This window comes from Pteropus medius, unplaced genomic scaffold, assembly GCF_902729225.1.
Source record: "Pteropus medius unplaced genomic scaffold, Ma_sr-lr_union100, whole genome shotgun sequence".
Lineage (NCBI taxonomy): Eukaryota > Metazoa > Chordata > Mammalia > Chiroptera > Pteropodidae > Pteropus > Pteropus medius.
Window position 1 is genome coordinate 3,981,126 of NW_024345600.1, and position 11,471 is coordinate 3,992,596.

General features: G+C 52.5%; 1 protein-coding gene and 1 long non-coding RNA gene across 3 annotated transcripts; one reads left to right on the forward strand and one right to left on the reverse strand.

Moving 5' to 3' along the window:
* The first annotated feature begins 21 nt into the window (after positions 1-21).
* On the forward strand, positions 22-1,748 carry LOC120611656 (uncharacterized). The gene is made up of 2 exons (XR_005655256.1): positions 22-703; positions 1,642-1,748. It is a non-coding gene; the product is annotated as an uncharacterized LOC120611656 (long non-coding RNA).
* A 2,628-nt stretch (positions 1,749-4,376) lies between these two features.
* PIANP (PILR alpha associated neural protein) lies at positions 4,377-11,052 on the reverse strand. Of its 2 annotated transcripts, none has more exons than XM_039874165.1 (6): positions 10,841-11,052; positions 8,592-8,651; positions 7,819-8,327; positions 6,994-7,075; positions 6,005-6,226; positions 4,377-5,650 (listed from the first exon to the last, which is right to left on the reverse strand). In XM_039874165.1, exons 2-6 carry the CDS (start codon positions 8,606-8,608, stop codon positions 5,629-5,631), a joined length of 852 nt encoding a protein of 283 aa, XP_039730099.1. In that variant the 5' UTR covers positions 8,609-8,651; positions 10,841-11,052; the 3' UTR covers positions 4,377-5,628. The 2 variants fall into 2 exon arrangements, with proteins under 2 accessions (XP_039730099.1, XP_039730100.1); XM_039874166.1 differs by lacking the exon at positions 10,841-11,052 and adding an exon at positions 10,360-10,663.
* Between the last annotated feature and the right edge of the window lie 419 nt (positions 11,053-11,471).

An 11,471-nucleotide genomic window follows, 5' to 3' on the forward strand; every position in this document is an offset into this window, starting at 1 on the left:
GGGGGAATGCAAAGGTCGAGTCACTTCCGGGAGTGGTAGCGCGCATCCGGCGCCGCTAGGGCTCCAGGTTAGTCAGGGCAGAAGTTACGCCAAAGAGGGGCGGAAGTGGCTTCTGCCCTTGGACGAGGTTCAACACTTTGTGGATGTGACGCCACAACGGAAGTGAAGGCGGGTTCTGCTAAGGGCAAAGCTGAACCTTCGGAAGTGCGGCCGCGGGCTTCCGGAAGGGACTTCTGGGGAAGTGGGAGGGTGGCAACGCGACAGGTTCATGAATTATGTATCAAGGTATGAGCGGAGGTATGGATTCTTAAAGTCTACGGTCCCATTTCCCTTCCCTCAGGGGAAATAGGCAGTTACCGTTCTTTTTTATTATACTGTACTCTTAAGAATGTCTCAATGCTTTGAATGTGCGGGAAAGTGCTGGATGTATCAGAAGTGTTCTGAGATCCCTGCTTAAGCCTGAAGAGTAACTATTAACTTCTAGCCATCAAAATCTGATCCGTTCCTGATCACACCCCTTATTCTTTTTGCTTTGGTTGCTGTTTTTATAGCTATCACTGTCTCATCCTGCTTCACATTTAAACATGGCACTCATCCCTACCTGATATGTTGTTTGCCGTCCACCTCTTCCCACTAGAATATTGGCTCCATGAGGGCAAGGACTTTGAATTGTTTGCTGCTGTATCCTCAGAGCCTGGACTTAGTAAGTGGTTGGTAGATGTTTGTTGCATAAATTTACACAATATGAACTCTTTCAGGAAGCCTTCCCTGATTGCTCCAACCCTTAATGGCCCTTTTCTTGGAATTCCCACAGCATTTTGCTGTACCTTTTCTTGCTGTTTTAACTGTTTCATATATTTGACTCCTCAATGAGATCATCAGCTTCTTAGGGAAGAAGCTATCTCATACACAGTATCCTTCCCACCGCTTTGCTGAGCACATAGTAGATGCTAAGTAACTATACAGTAATACCCCCTTATCACTTTCTGTGGTTTATGTTACCCCTGGTCAAACGTGGCCCGTAAATATTAAATGGAAAATTCCAGACATAAACAGTTCATAAGTTTTAAATTATATTCCATTCTGCATAGCGTTCTGAAATTTAGAGCCATCTCACGCTGCCTGGGATGTGACTCCTCCCTTCGTCCCCCATCTCTAAGATGTATACACTCCCTAAACATTGATTGGTTACTTAGTAGCCATCTCAGTTATGAGATTAATTGTTGAGGTATCACAGTGCTTGTGTTCAAGTAACCCTTACTATACTTAACAATGGTGTCAAAGCACAAGAATAGTGATGCTGGCAATTCAAAAGCTGGAAAGTGCTTCCTTTAAGCAAAAACGTATGTATGTACAGGAAAAAAAAACATAGTATATGTAGGGTTCAGTACTACCTGAGGTTTCAGACAACCACTGGGGAGTCTTAGAACATATCCCCTGTGGGTAAGGGAGAGTATTTACTGTATGTTATTTGAGTAAATGAATGCTGCCACTGGCCTGCACTCTGATCTGGCCCAAATCCCTTTGGACTCAGCTGTTTTGACAGACACAGGATCAAAGTGCCTCCTATTAACAGTAACAACCGCTTGCTTAGAGAGTGAAATAACCCTAATAGAAATAACTGTGATGCCCGTTTTACAGATAATGAAAATAAGACTGAAGATCTAAGTGATTTTTCCCAAAGACGCAGCAAGAAAGTAGCAAAGAACACCTAAAAATAAATGCTTAATTTAATTACTTAAATAGAAGATATGGATCTTTGGCTTATAATTGTATCTTTTTAACTTTTTTGTTCATATGTTTTATAAAGTACTCTTTTTATCACATTTTTGGGCTCTGCACGCAGTCTGTGTTAACCCAGTAGCAACAGTTGGCAGGATAAGGATCTTAAGGACTCAGATGTGACCAGACCTAGTTGCTGCATGAGTTAGAGATCGATGATTCAAGAAACCTTGACTTTGGGGGCTGAGAAAGAAAAGTGGGAGCAAAATAGTAGTAATCATTATAAGTCCTGGTACTCCTCTTATTCTATTCTGGTTTGCATTAAGTGGCAACCCCCGGGCCTCAGTGTCTCCAACTGTCAGCCCTGCTCCTGCCCTTGTTATAAGAAGCAAGGTTTAAGTTCCATGAACTCCTTAAAGAAAAGCTTTAGAGAGATAAATGTGGGGCGTAGGGGGAGGAGGGCTGTTAATTTTAGCCTGGGGTTTTCCAGCTGGCGCACTGTTACCATCTTGAATCACTTCCACGCCCTGAGCTCTCTGCCTGGGAGATCCCTCCTCCTGGGGGCTTCCCCATTCCCTGGTTTGGTCTGAGCTACAATGGTAAGCATTCCAGAAAAAATGCTTAAGAGAAGCCTGGCTGAGTCATTTGATGCACAGATCAGGAAGCGGAAGAAAGCACAGTGATGAGAAACACTGGTCCCAGTAGTGCCTATGATGTGCAGCCTCCAAGAACCGAAAGAGTAGGATGGCCATTGTTTATGTTCTCGGTATGTCACTATGCAGTGACTCTCTGCTCTCTGCAGTTTTCTAAGGACTTCCTAAGGCCCCATATTTTCAGTTTCAACTCTATTGGAGAGAAAGGTTAGGATCTGTACCCTGTGGCCTCAGGACTCTTTCTGGTTAGTGTAACAATGTGATTTACTTTGGGGTAATTCCTTTAGGACAACTCAGAAGACTAGGATTTCTCCTTTCTCCTCTGTCTCCCATCTGACTTTCCATAGGGAAAGAGGGCATTTAGGGAGAGGGAACAGGTGAGGATTTCCAATGTCTTGGTGGTGTATTTGAATTTATTTAAATTTAGAAAAACAGCAGTCTAATCAGGGAATAATTAATTCCTTCTTCATTAGGGGCCTTCATGTGTGCCTTTTGCATATGGATGAGCTGCAGGGTCACACTGTCCCTCTGAAGAGACAGTTGCAGAAGGTGATAGAGCTGGATGTGCTCTCCAGGCACTTGAGCACCTTCCCTTTCTGTGCCAGTGCTCCTCCCCCACCCCCATCCCCACACACCTGACAAGGACTCGATTCCTGTGGGCAAAGAAGGGAAAGGTTAGTGAGGCTTCCTCTCTTATCCTCTTGGACCCCTTCCTCACTGCCCCAAGCCTCCCATCAGCACTTCTTCCTGCACCCTCAGGTTCTATCCAGCCCTCCCTTCCACCAACTGCAGGCTGGGATCTCTTCAGGCCCAGCTGGGTTGCCTCAGAGCCCTCCTCAGCAGCTTGTTTGTGTTGCACCTCTGCTTTTATTTGGTTCATCACTTCTTGGCCCTGCTCTGCTTCCTTCCTTTGTAGCAGTCTGTCTTTTTCTTAGGGTTAGGGAATCTGATGCCCTGAAAGCACACACTGCTCTGGTCCTGAGAAATAGGCTCCTTCCTCCCCACTCACCACCGTGCGCTGCATGAACTCAGCCACACTTCCCTAAGTACATGATCAAGCTCCCCAACACCTAAAACACACACCTACCAACCCATGCACATTCATAATTCAAGCTGCAAAGATAAATACATGGAGGCACACACAGCCCAGGGCAGCCCAGACTGCCTCCTCACACATTATGGTCTCCTCTCCTTGGAGCTCCCCATTTCCAGGGAGCAAGTGGGGCACAGATGGGGGTGGGGGGAGAAATGGGACCTGGGTGGTTACCATGGCAACAGAGCCTAGCAACAGCTGAGAGGCTGATGTGTAGGCTTTTGCAGGGCTGTTACAAGAGCCAAACCTAGAATTGGGGGCTCAGAGGTGATTGATCCCAGCTGGGCAGCCTGCATTCCCCGCCCCCCAGAAACACCCCTTGATTCCACTCCCACCCTGTCAGAGAGGGCAGAGTGAGGAAAGCTAATGAGAGTTAACTACAGGGCTTCTAATGCTTCGTAGCTTTTGGGGGGGCAGCTGTGGATGGGGGCAGGTTAGGGAGCATGGCTGAAAATAAACCAAGCAGGGCTCCTTTTCCTGTAGCTCCCTTTCATCTCTTTCCCATTGCTTCATTTTTCTCTTCTTTCACCCTTCACCTTCCACCTGGTCTTATCAGCTCTTTTTCCTTTTCTTGCTTGCTCTGTTCCCGTCCTTTTATATAATTCGCCCTTTACTTCCATCTCCTTTCACATGGTCTCTCTTGACCTTCACTGGCAAGTAACAAGCAAGCCACTTTTCCAGTTTCTCTTGCTCCAGCTGCTCCTGATCAGGACTGCTCCCTTAGTTTCTCTTTCTTCCATTTAGTCCCAAGTTAAAGCCCCAGAATCCCTACTCCAGGTCAGAGCAGGCCAGGTCACATTGGGTCTGGAGAGGTTCCCCGACCCCACCCTACTCTTCCTCATGACTGCCCGTCGCCTCTCCTCCTGTCCTCTTTACAGGGATCATAAGGCAGAACCAGGGGACTCGAGTATCTTGCAAAGGCTTTATTTGAAAATTTTGAAACTTACATCCCACAAGAATTCAAGATTATCACCACAAGAAGAGATAATACAAAAATATATATCACAGCATAGGAGCCAGGTAAGAGAGGAAGAAGGAAGGAAGGTGGAAAAGAAACCAATGAGAAGTAGGGACAAATCTGAGGTGAGGAGGCAAAAGGAGGGAGAGTGGAAGAACAAAGGCAGGAGGGAAGGAGGGATGTGAGGAAGCCCGGGAAGGGGAGGGGTAGATTGGGAGGTAGAGCTCCCAATGGCCTTGAACCATCTAGCTCCAGTCCCTGGTAGCCTCCAGGGAATCAGGGAGGCCCTCAGGGAGGCTGGGAAATGGAGGACTAGCTTGGGGGGCTCTGAATTCTAGAGAGTGACACACAGAGACAGGCAGGACAGACAAGACAAAAGGGGCTTTGGAGGAAGGGAAAGGCAAATGGGAGCCCCTTTCTCATGGAGTGCAGCAGATGACTCCCCAAAACCCATACAATAGAATTTAGCAGTGGGTCGAGAGAAGTGTGGGGCCTCACTACCCCTGTTCCTATGGGGGAGCCCTCAGGGTAACGAGAGTGCCCATGGAGTAGATGGAGGTGACAGTGAAACACATGACATAGAATAAGATGAGGCTATGACATATGGGGGCACGAGGAGCCCCCAGCTCACCTCCCACCCACCTCTGGGGCAGCATGCAGGAGCCACAGAAACTAGATCAGTGGGTGTTCATGAGGGAGAGAGTGGGCACGACACACAACACCACAACATGAGGCCCGGAAATGCATGTGAGAGGAAATGGTTAAGTCGCCCACTGACCACCGAGTAAGCTGAGCATGGAATGTGGGAAGAGAAAGTGAAACATGTGAAACAGAAGGGAGAATATGAGGGTCAGCAGAGGGGAGAGAGGTGGATGGGAGAGGGTGCCGAAGACTGGCTGTACAAGAGCATGAGTGTGTGCAGTGGCCCATGAGGGTGAAGGTGAGTGTGCAAGGCTTTCATGTGAGTGTGCAAGGGTCGGGATGGGGGACCAGAAGCCACAAATCTGTGAGGTCCCCTACTTGAAGGAGGGCGAGTAGGTAGGATTGCCTGTGGGGCCAGTGAGTGTTCCAGAGTGGTGTGCAAGGGCAGGAGCCAGGAGCACCTGCGGCCCCAGCTCCCACAGCTGCCCCACCCTCAGTGGGATGGGGGCTATGCCGGCCCCTTGGCCTCCTGCTTGGCGGCACCCCAACCTTGGGGGGTATCACAGATTCACCAGGGGAATCCTGAGAGGAAGAGGGAAAGGGCACAGTCAGGAACCAAGGGGTAAGCCAAAATTGAAAGGGAAGTCCAAGGCAAAGAAAGGGAATCGAGGTTAAGAGGGCAGAGCTGGAGATAAATGGCAGCATGAGAACAGGACATAGATCCACAGAGAGTGGGAGAAGGAAGGTTTCCCCCAGGGAGGAGGGTCCAGGCCCCTTGAGAGAGCCAGAGACCAGGCTGGGAAGGAGGGCCAGGAGCTCTGGGAGGGCCAGGCCTACCTCCTCCCCGTCTACCTAGGAGGGAGTACCCCCAACCACAGCTCCAAAGACCTAAATGGCCTCCCCTCCCCCCTCCCATCCTTTTGCCCCGGCCCTCACCGGTTCAACTGGAAGGCTGGAGCCCCCTTGGGCTGGGGCATCCCAGGCCGGGGTCCCCCTCGGGGCTCCTCATGGTCAGGGGTGGGGGTGGGCGAGTCCCCAAAGGCCCCCAGCACAGTGACCCCAGCTGGCGACAGGTCTGTCAGTGGCTGCTGGCTCTCCTCCTGCCTCAGGGCACCTTGCTGTCCTGAGGGCCTGCGCCGCTTCTGGCTGCGGTCCCAGCTGGTGCACCAGAAAGAAAGGTTCTTTTACACACTTAAGAAGCCCCCATCCTGGGCCTGCAGGGCTGGTCACCCCCAGCCTCCCTCAGGAACCCCTAACATCCTACAGCAGAAAAACTGGCCTCTAACAGTTACCTACACCAAATCTCCTGAGACCATGTGTCCATAAAACCGCTTCCCCTACCCAGCCCCATCCTCCCAACCTGGTTCAGATCCCTAGAATTAGTACCTCCTCCCCACCAGTAGGTAGAATTGCATCCTCCCCCATGCATACGCAGAAGAACCATTTCTCTCAGCAGGTATCTTGGCAGGTTTAGTTCTAGTTCAAAGTCAGCTAATGACCTGGACACCTTAATCTAATGATTCTCTCAGTAAAGTGTGAAGGACTGAGTGACCTGTTATTAAATGTATGCAAAAAACCCCTCCAGATTTGCTCCCTGCTCCCCAGGCAGCCCGAAGAAGGGATTCTGCAGATTGGGTCAGTTTTCTCTGTCTTGGAGGAAATGGGGACAAGGGATGCCCACCAAAGCCCCCCTCCCCCAACATAAATAATCCCCTATCTCTCCCATTTTATTTGTATTTCCCTGGGAGAATGAATCTGCTTTGATTTCTCACTGTCTCCCTGACCCAAGACCTTTCCCCAGGTCTTGACTTAATCTACCACTTCCTATCCCACCACAGCAAAATTGCTGCCTTTGCTCTTTCCTTCCTTCCAGCCAAAAAGTTCATTCAGTCCCAATCCACCAATACCCTCCTCCCCCAGCTTACCAGAACTTGAAGATGATGCCAGTGGCCACGAGAACAATGATGATAGAGATGGTAATTGTGACATAGAGCTGGGGGTCCACACCTGATTGGGGTGGGAAGAAGGTTTTAGGGAGGCTTGAGGCTTGAGGTAGTAGGAGAGGGGGTTGGAGTGGGGCTAGGCTTCAGGTTCATTAAGCTTGAGGAGGGCTGCCATTTAAATTCACATTTGAATCCCAATTCTTTCTGGAGCATCCCCCTCCCTTTATTCTATTCATCAACTTCCCCTGGAGTTTTTGGCCCTTTTCCTCCCAAATCCTTTTTCCACTTTCCCAAACCTTCTGTATACATGTGATGAGGAGGGGGCTCCAAGGTAAAAGAGAACCCCTCTCTCTGTACAGGGGATGGAAATGTCCATCTCTGCCCTGGCCTTACCCCTAAACCACTGGCCCTGTCTCTGCACTCCCTGAGCCTAGATGTCACCTTGGAGATCCTTTCATCCATGGTGTTCTGCACAGAATACACCCACTCTGTTTTCAAGGTCCAGCTCAAACGTCAATTCTTGGAAGGTGTCCTGATCCCCAGGGAGAAGCAGTCTCTCCCTTTTCTTAAAAACATGCTGTGTGTGCCTCTAGTACAGCACTTATTACATTGACATCTCCAGTGTCTTCTCCAGTGGACATGAGCTCCTCAAGGACTGAGACATATCTTCATCTCTGCCTCCAGTGCCAGCATAGTGCCTGACACATTTGTAGAAGATAACAGACAAGGCCTCTGTTGCTGCCCTTTGAGTCCTTGACCAGCCTCCCCACTCTCATATTCCTACCAGCCTCTCCCATTCCCACTCACCTTCCCCACGGCCCCCAAACAAGAATGGCCGCAGGGTGGCAGGCGCTTCTCTAAGGATGATCCCATCTCCATCACCCCGCATGGAGTCTGAGTTGGGGTGTGGGGTAGCCAGCCCATGGGGGGCTGCAAAACCATAGTCCAGAGGCAGAAATCCAGGATTTGCAGAGTTGGGGTCCCCCCCATCCTCTCGAGACACTGTAGGGCCCCATACAATAGCCCAGGGGTACTGGGATGAGGGTGGCCCCTCCTCAAAGCCTGATGGGGTGGCAGGGGGCGCAGTGCCTGGCAGGACTTGCCGCCTTGATCTTGGGACCCGGGGGGATCGGCTTGGCGGGGGTGCCCGCTCCCACACACACACATGGCGTGGGGCTGAGGGGCCTCCCCGGGCACAGGGGGGACGGGCTGGGGCTGGTGGGGATCGAGGGGAGGAGGAGCCTTGAGCAGGTGGTGGGAGGGGCAGCAATAGCAGTGGCCAGAGAGGGAGGAGGTGGGACAGCAGCAGTGCAGGCCTGCAAGAAGGGAGAAAAAGAGGGTGAGACAGAAGCCCATCTTGGGCCTATGTGTGGGGAGGACAGGCTCATACAAGAGATCCCCAGCTGTCCCCGTCCAGGCCTCTCTGCAAAAGCAGGTGGGCCTTGGGAAAACTCAGCCTCACTTCCTGTTTCCCTAGGGTCCAGCCCTCAAGATAGAAGGCCCTGGGTGGGCCTAGGGGGGAAAGGGCCAAGTCCTCAGGGAAAGTGAACTCCAAGGTCCCTCTGCTTTGCCAAACTTACCACATCCTAGACTCCATGTCCGAGATCTTCCTCAGCTGTGACCCAGATTTTCAGCCTTTACTGGGGGAGAAAAGGGGTTGTCACATCCCCACCCTGCCCTGTGTACTTCCCCAGCGCATTCATCAACCAATTCTACCCCCATCTCCCCTCCCAGGCTGTCAGCTGCCAGCTATGCTGCTGCTACCCAGGATCCCCTGCTGCTGAACATCCTCTAGGGGAAAGAAGTCCCAGAGTGGCTCCCTGTCTAGCCCCCAGCCCCTCTCTACAACTCCCCAGGTCCCTGTTACCTCCCCACTCCAGGGTCTACTCTCACTTCTAGGACTGGCTTCCTTCTCACTTCCTCTGCCCACAGCTCCTAGCTTTTCTTGGATCTTAATTTAGAGCCAAGAACCTTGTGATTCCTTGAGCACCTACCGCTAGGGAAGGAGTCTGAGAGTGGGGGAGGGAAAAGGAAGTCAATCTGAGTGTGCGAGTCTGTGAATGTGTGTGGCATGTGCACAGGGGGAGCATCCCAGCCTGCCCACCCCACTTGTAGTCCAAGGCATTTCTTTAATGACTGGCCCCAGAAATCTGCATCTTCAGGAGAGAGGGCATAGGAGATGGAGAGATGGAAGAAAAGAAACAGATGGGTGTAAGAAAAACTATAGAATATAATTTTTGCTCAATGTTTAATCATCCAAATGTATAGGTGCCTTCTGAAGGGAGGTGGAGTTGGGGAGAGGCCACCTCCTCAAATGTAGGTCTCTTGGGTAAGGAGTCCTGGGAGAATTGGGATGGTTGGTTTTGAAAGAGGAAAAACGTTCTCAGGGTTGAGGATAGTGGATCCAGGGGGGCCAAGCTCCCCAGAGTAAATGAGGATGTAACACCCTGTGTCCTCTGGATTCTGGGTCTAAATCTGTACATTAAGTACTCTCAGAGAATAACAGGAAATAAGATGGAAAAATCCGGGGAAAGGAATGGAGAAGTGGGCAGTGGGGAAGAGATGTGAAGGGGTGAAAGACCCAGAAAGGGAAGATGGGTTAGGAGAGAGGAGGGAGGAGAAGGGTGAAGAGGAAGCAGGCATGGAGCACCAGGTGAGGGATAGGAGTCAGTCCTGAAAAAGAATGACCTGGGAAGCGGGGTGGGTACAGAAGACTGGAAGCTTGGAGGATGCTGAAGGGAGAACAGGATAAGTTAAAGGTCAGGGAGGGAAACTGAGGGTAAAGGGGTCACAGAAGCAGGGGAAGAAGCGGGAATGGCAGGAGGAGAAGGAAGGAAAGGTCCAGGTAGGAAGGGAAGTGGAGACCGTGGACAGAGAAGGGAGAAAGGGGTAGAGAAGAGCAAGGTTGGAGAGAAAGGAAATGGGAAAGGAGAGAGCATAAGACTGAGAACAAAATGAGAAGAGGAAGGGTTGGGGACCCAAGACGGGAACTGCAAAGATGGAGGAGTTGGAAATTGCTTCTACCGATATAAAGGGATATGAAGCTATGGGAAGAGAAAGGGATGGGGGCATGGTGGGAAGAAGGGAGAGGGTGCCGGGAAGAGAACGAAGCTGGAGGGAGGGAATAAGGAGTGTAGGAGCGAACCAGTGAAGTGGAAAAAGGCTCGCAGGAACATCCGTGGCCAGCTGACTCCAGGACTCACTTGCCTCTCAGCCTTGTGCACCCCCCGCCCAACCCACGTCAACTCCAGTCCTTGGACCCGCACCTCCTTTAGCCACCCCTTCCAGGAAGCCCGCAGTCCCCAGGCTGGCGCGCCACCCCCACCCCTCTCCTCGCGCCTCACCGACCTGTTGTGCGCAGGAGACGAGCTGGGGGTGGGGCGGGAGACATGGGGTAGGGGATCCCAGCCCCATCTCCAGCGCAGCCAGGAGCTCGGCCCTCCCACAGGCACGCGCTCCCGGCACAGGGCTGGAAAGCGGCGAGAGTGGGGGCTTGCGGGGGAAGAGGACCAGGAGGTCGGTGAAGGGACTCCGAGGGAGGGAGCGCCTCGAGCAGGCAAGGAACCCGAAGCAGGAGGATGCAAAGAGCCTGAGCCAAAGGCAGAATGGAGGCAGCCGCGGGGACAGTGGATGTTGCGCTAGGAGAGCAGGATGGAGCCGGAACCGGAGGAGGGATGGAAAGCACCGCGGGGAAGGAGCGCTTCAAGGCTTTAAGGCTGGAGCCCGGGCGAGGGACCCAGCGGGGAGAAGCGGGGGCGAAAAGCGGAGAGTCGGGAAGAGCAGGGTCGGGCTCCCTTGGGTGGGGGCGTGGGGGGTCCCTATCACTCACCTGCATGCCTGGCGCGGCGGCGCGACAGCTGCGGGCGCTCAGGGCTTCGCGGAGCTGACGGGTTGCTGGAGCAGGTGGGGCACCAGGCATGGTCGGGGGTTTGGCCGGCCGCGGGGTGCTGGAGAGGGTAGGGGGCGGGCGCCCGGGGCGCGGGGCGGCGGCGGCGGCGGCGGGAGATGCTCGGCTCGGCTCTACTCGGCTCGGCTCGGCTGGGTTCGGCGCGGCATCTCATAGCGCTCGGTCCCCGCCTCTCCCCCTCCCGCCTGCAGGCCACGCACGGTTTAACCCTGCCGCTGCCGCGGCTTGAGAGTCACACCCGGCTATGTCCTAGGTGGAGGGCTGGAGAGGGCAGCGCAAGATGAGCGACCGTCTGATTCCCCGGGTTCTGATGGCGGGCTTCTCCTCTCTTCACCCCAACTCTATGGACACCCATGGTCACCTAAGTCAGTTTCTAAGATTCTGAGTCACCCAACGCTCTGCGTCCGCAACAGTTTCGCTCCTGGTCGAGAGTGCCGAGTACCGGAGATCAAGGTGGAGGTGGCAGTGAAATACTTACACTATCCTGTTTTATCCCAATAACTTGAACCCCTAATTCTATTTTGGCCCTGCTACAATACATTCTCTTGAAAAC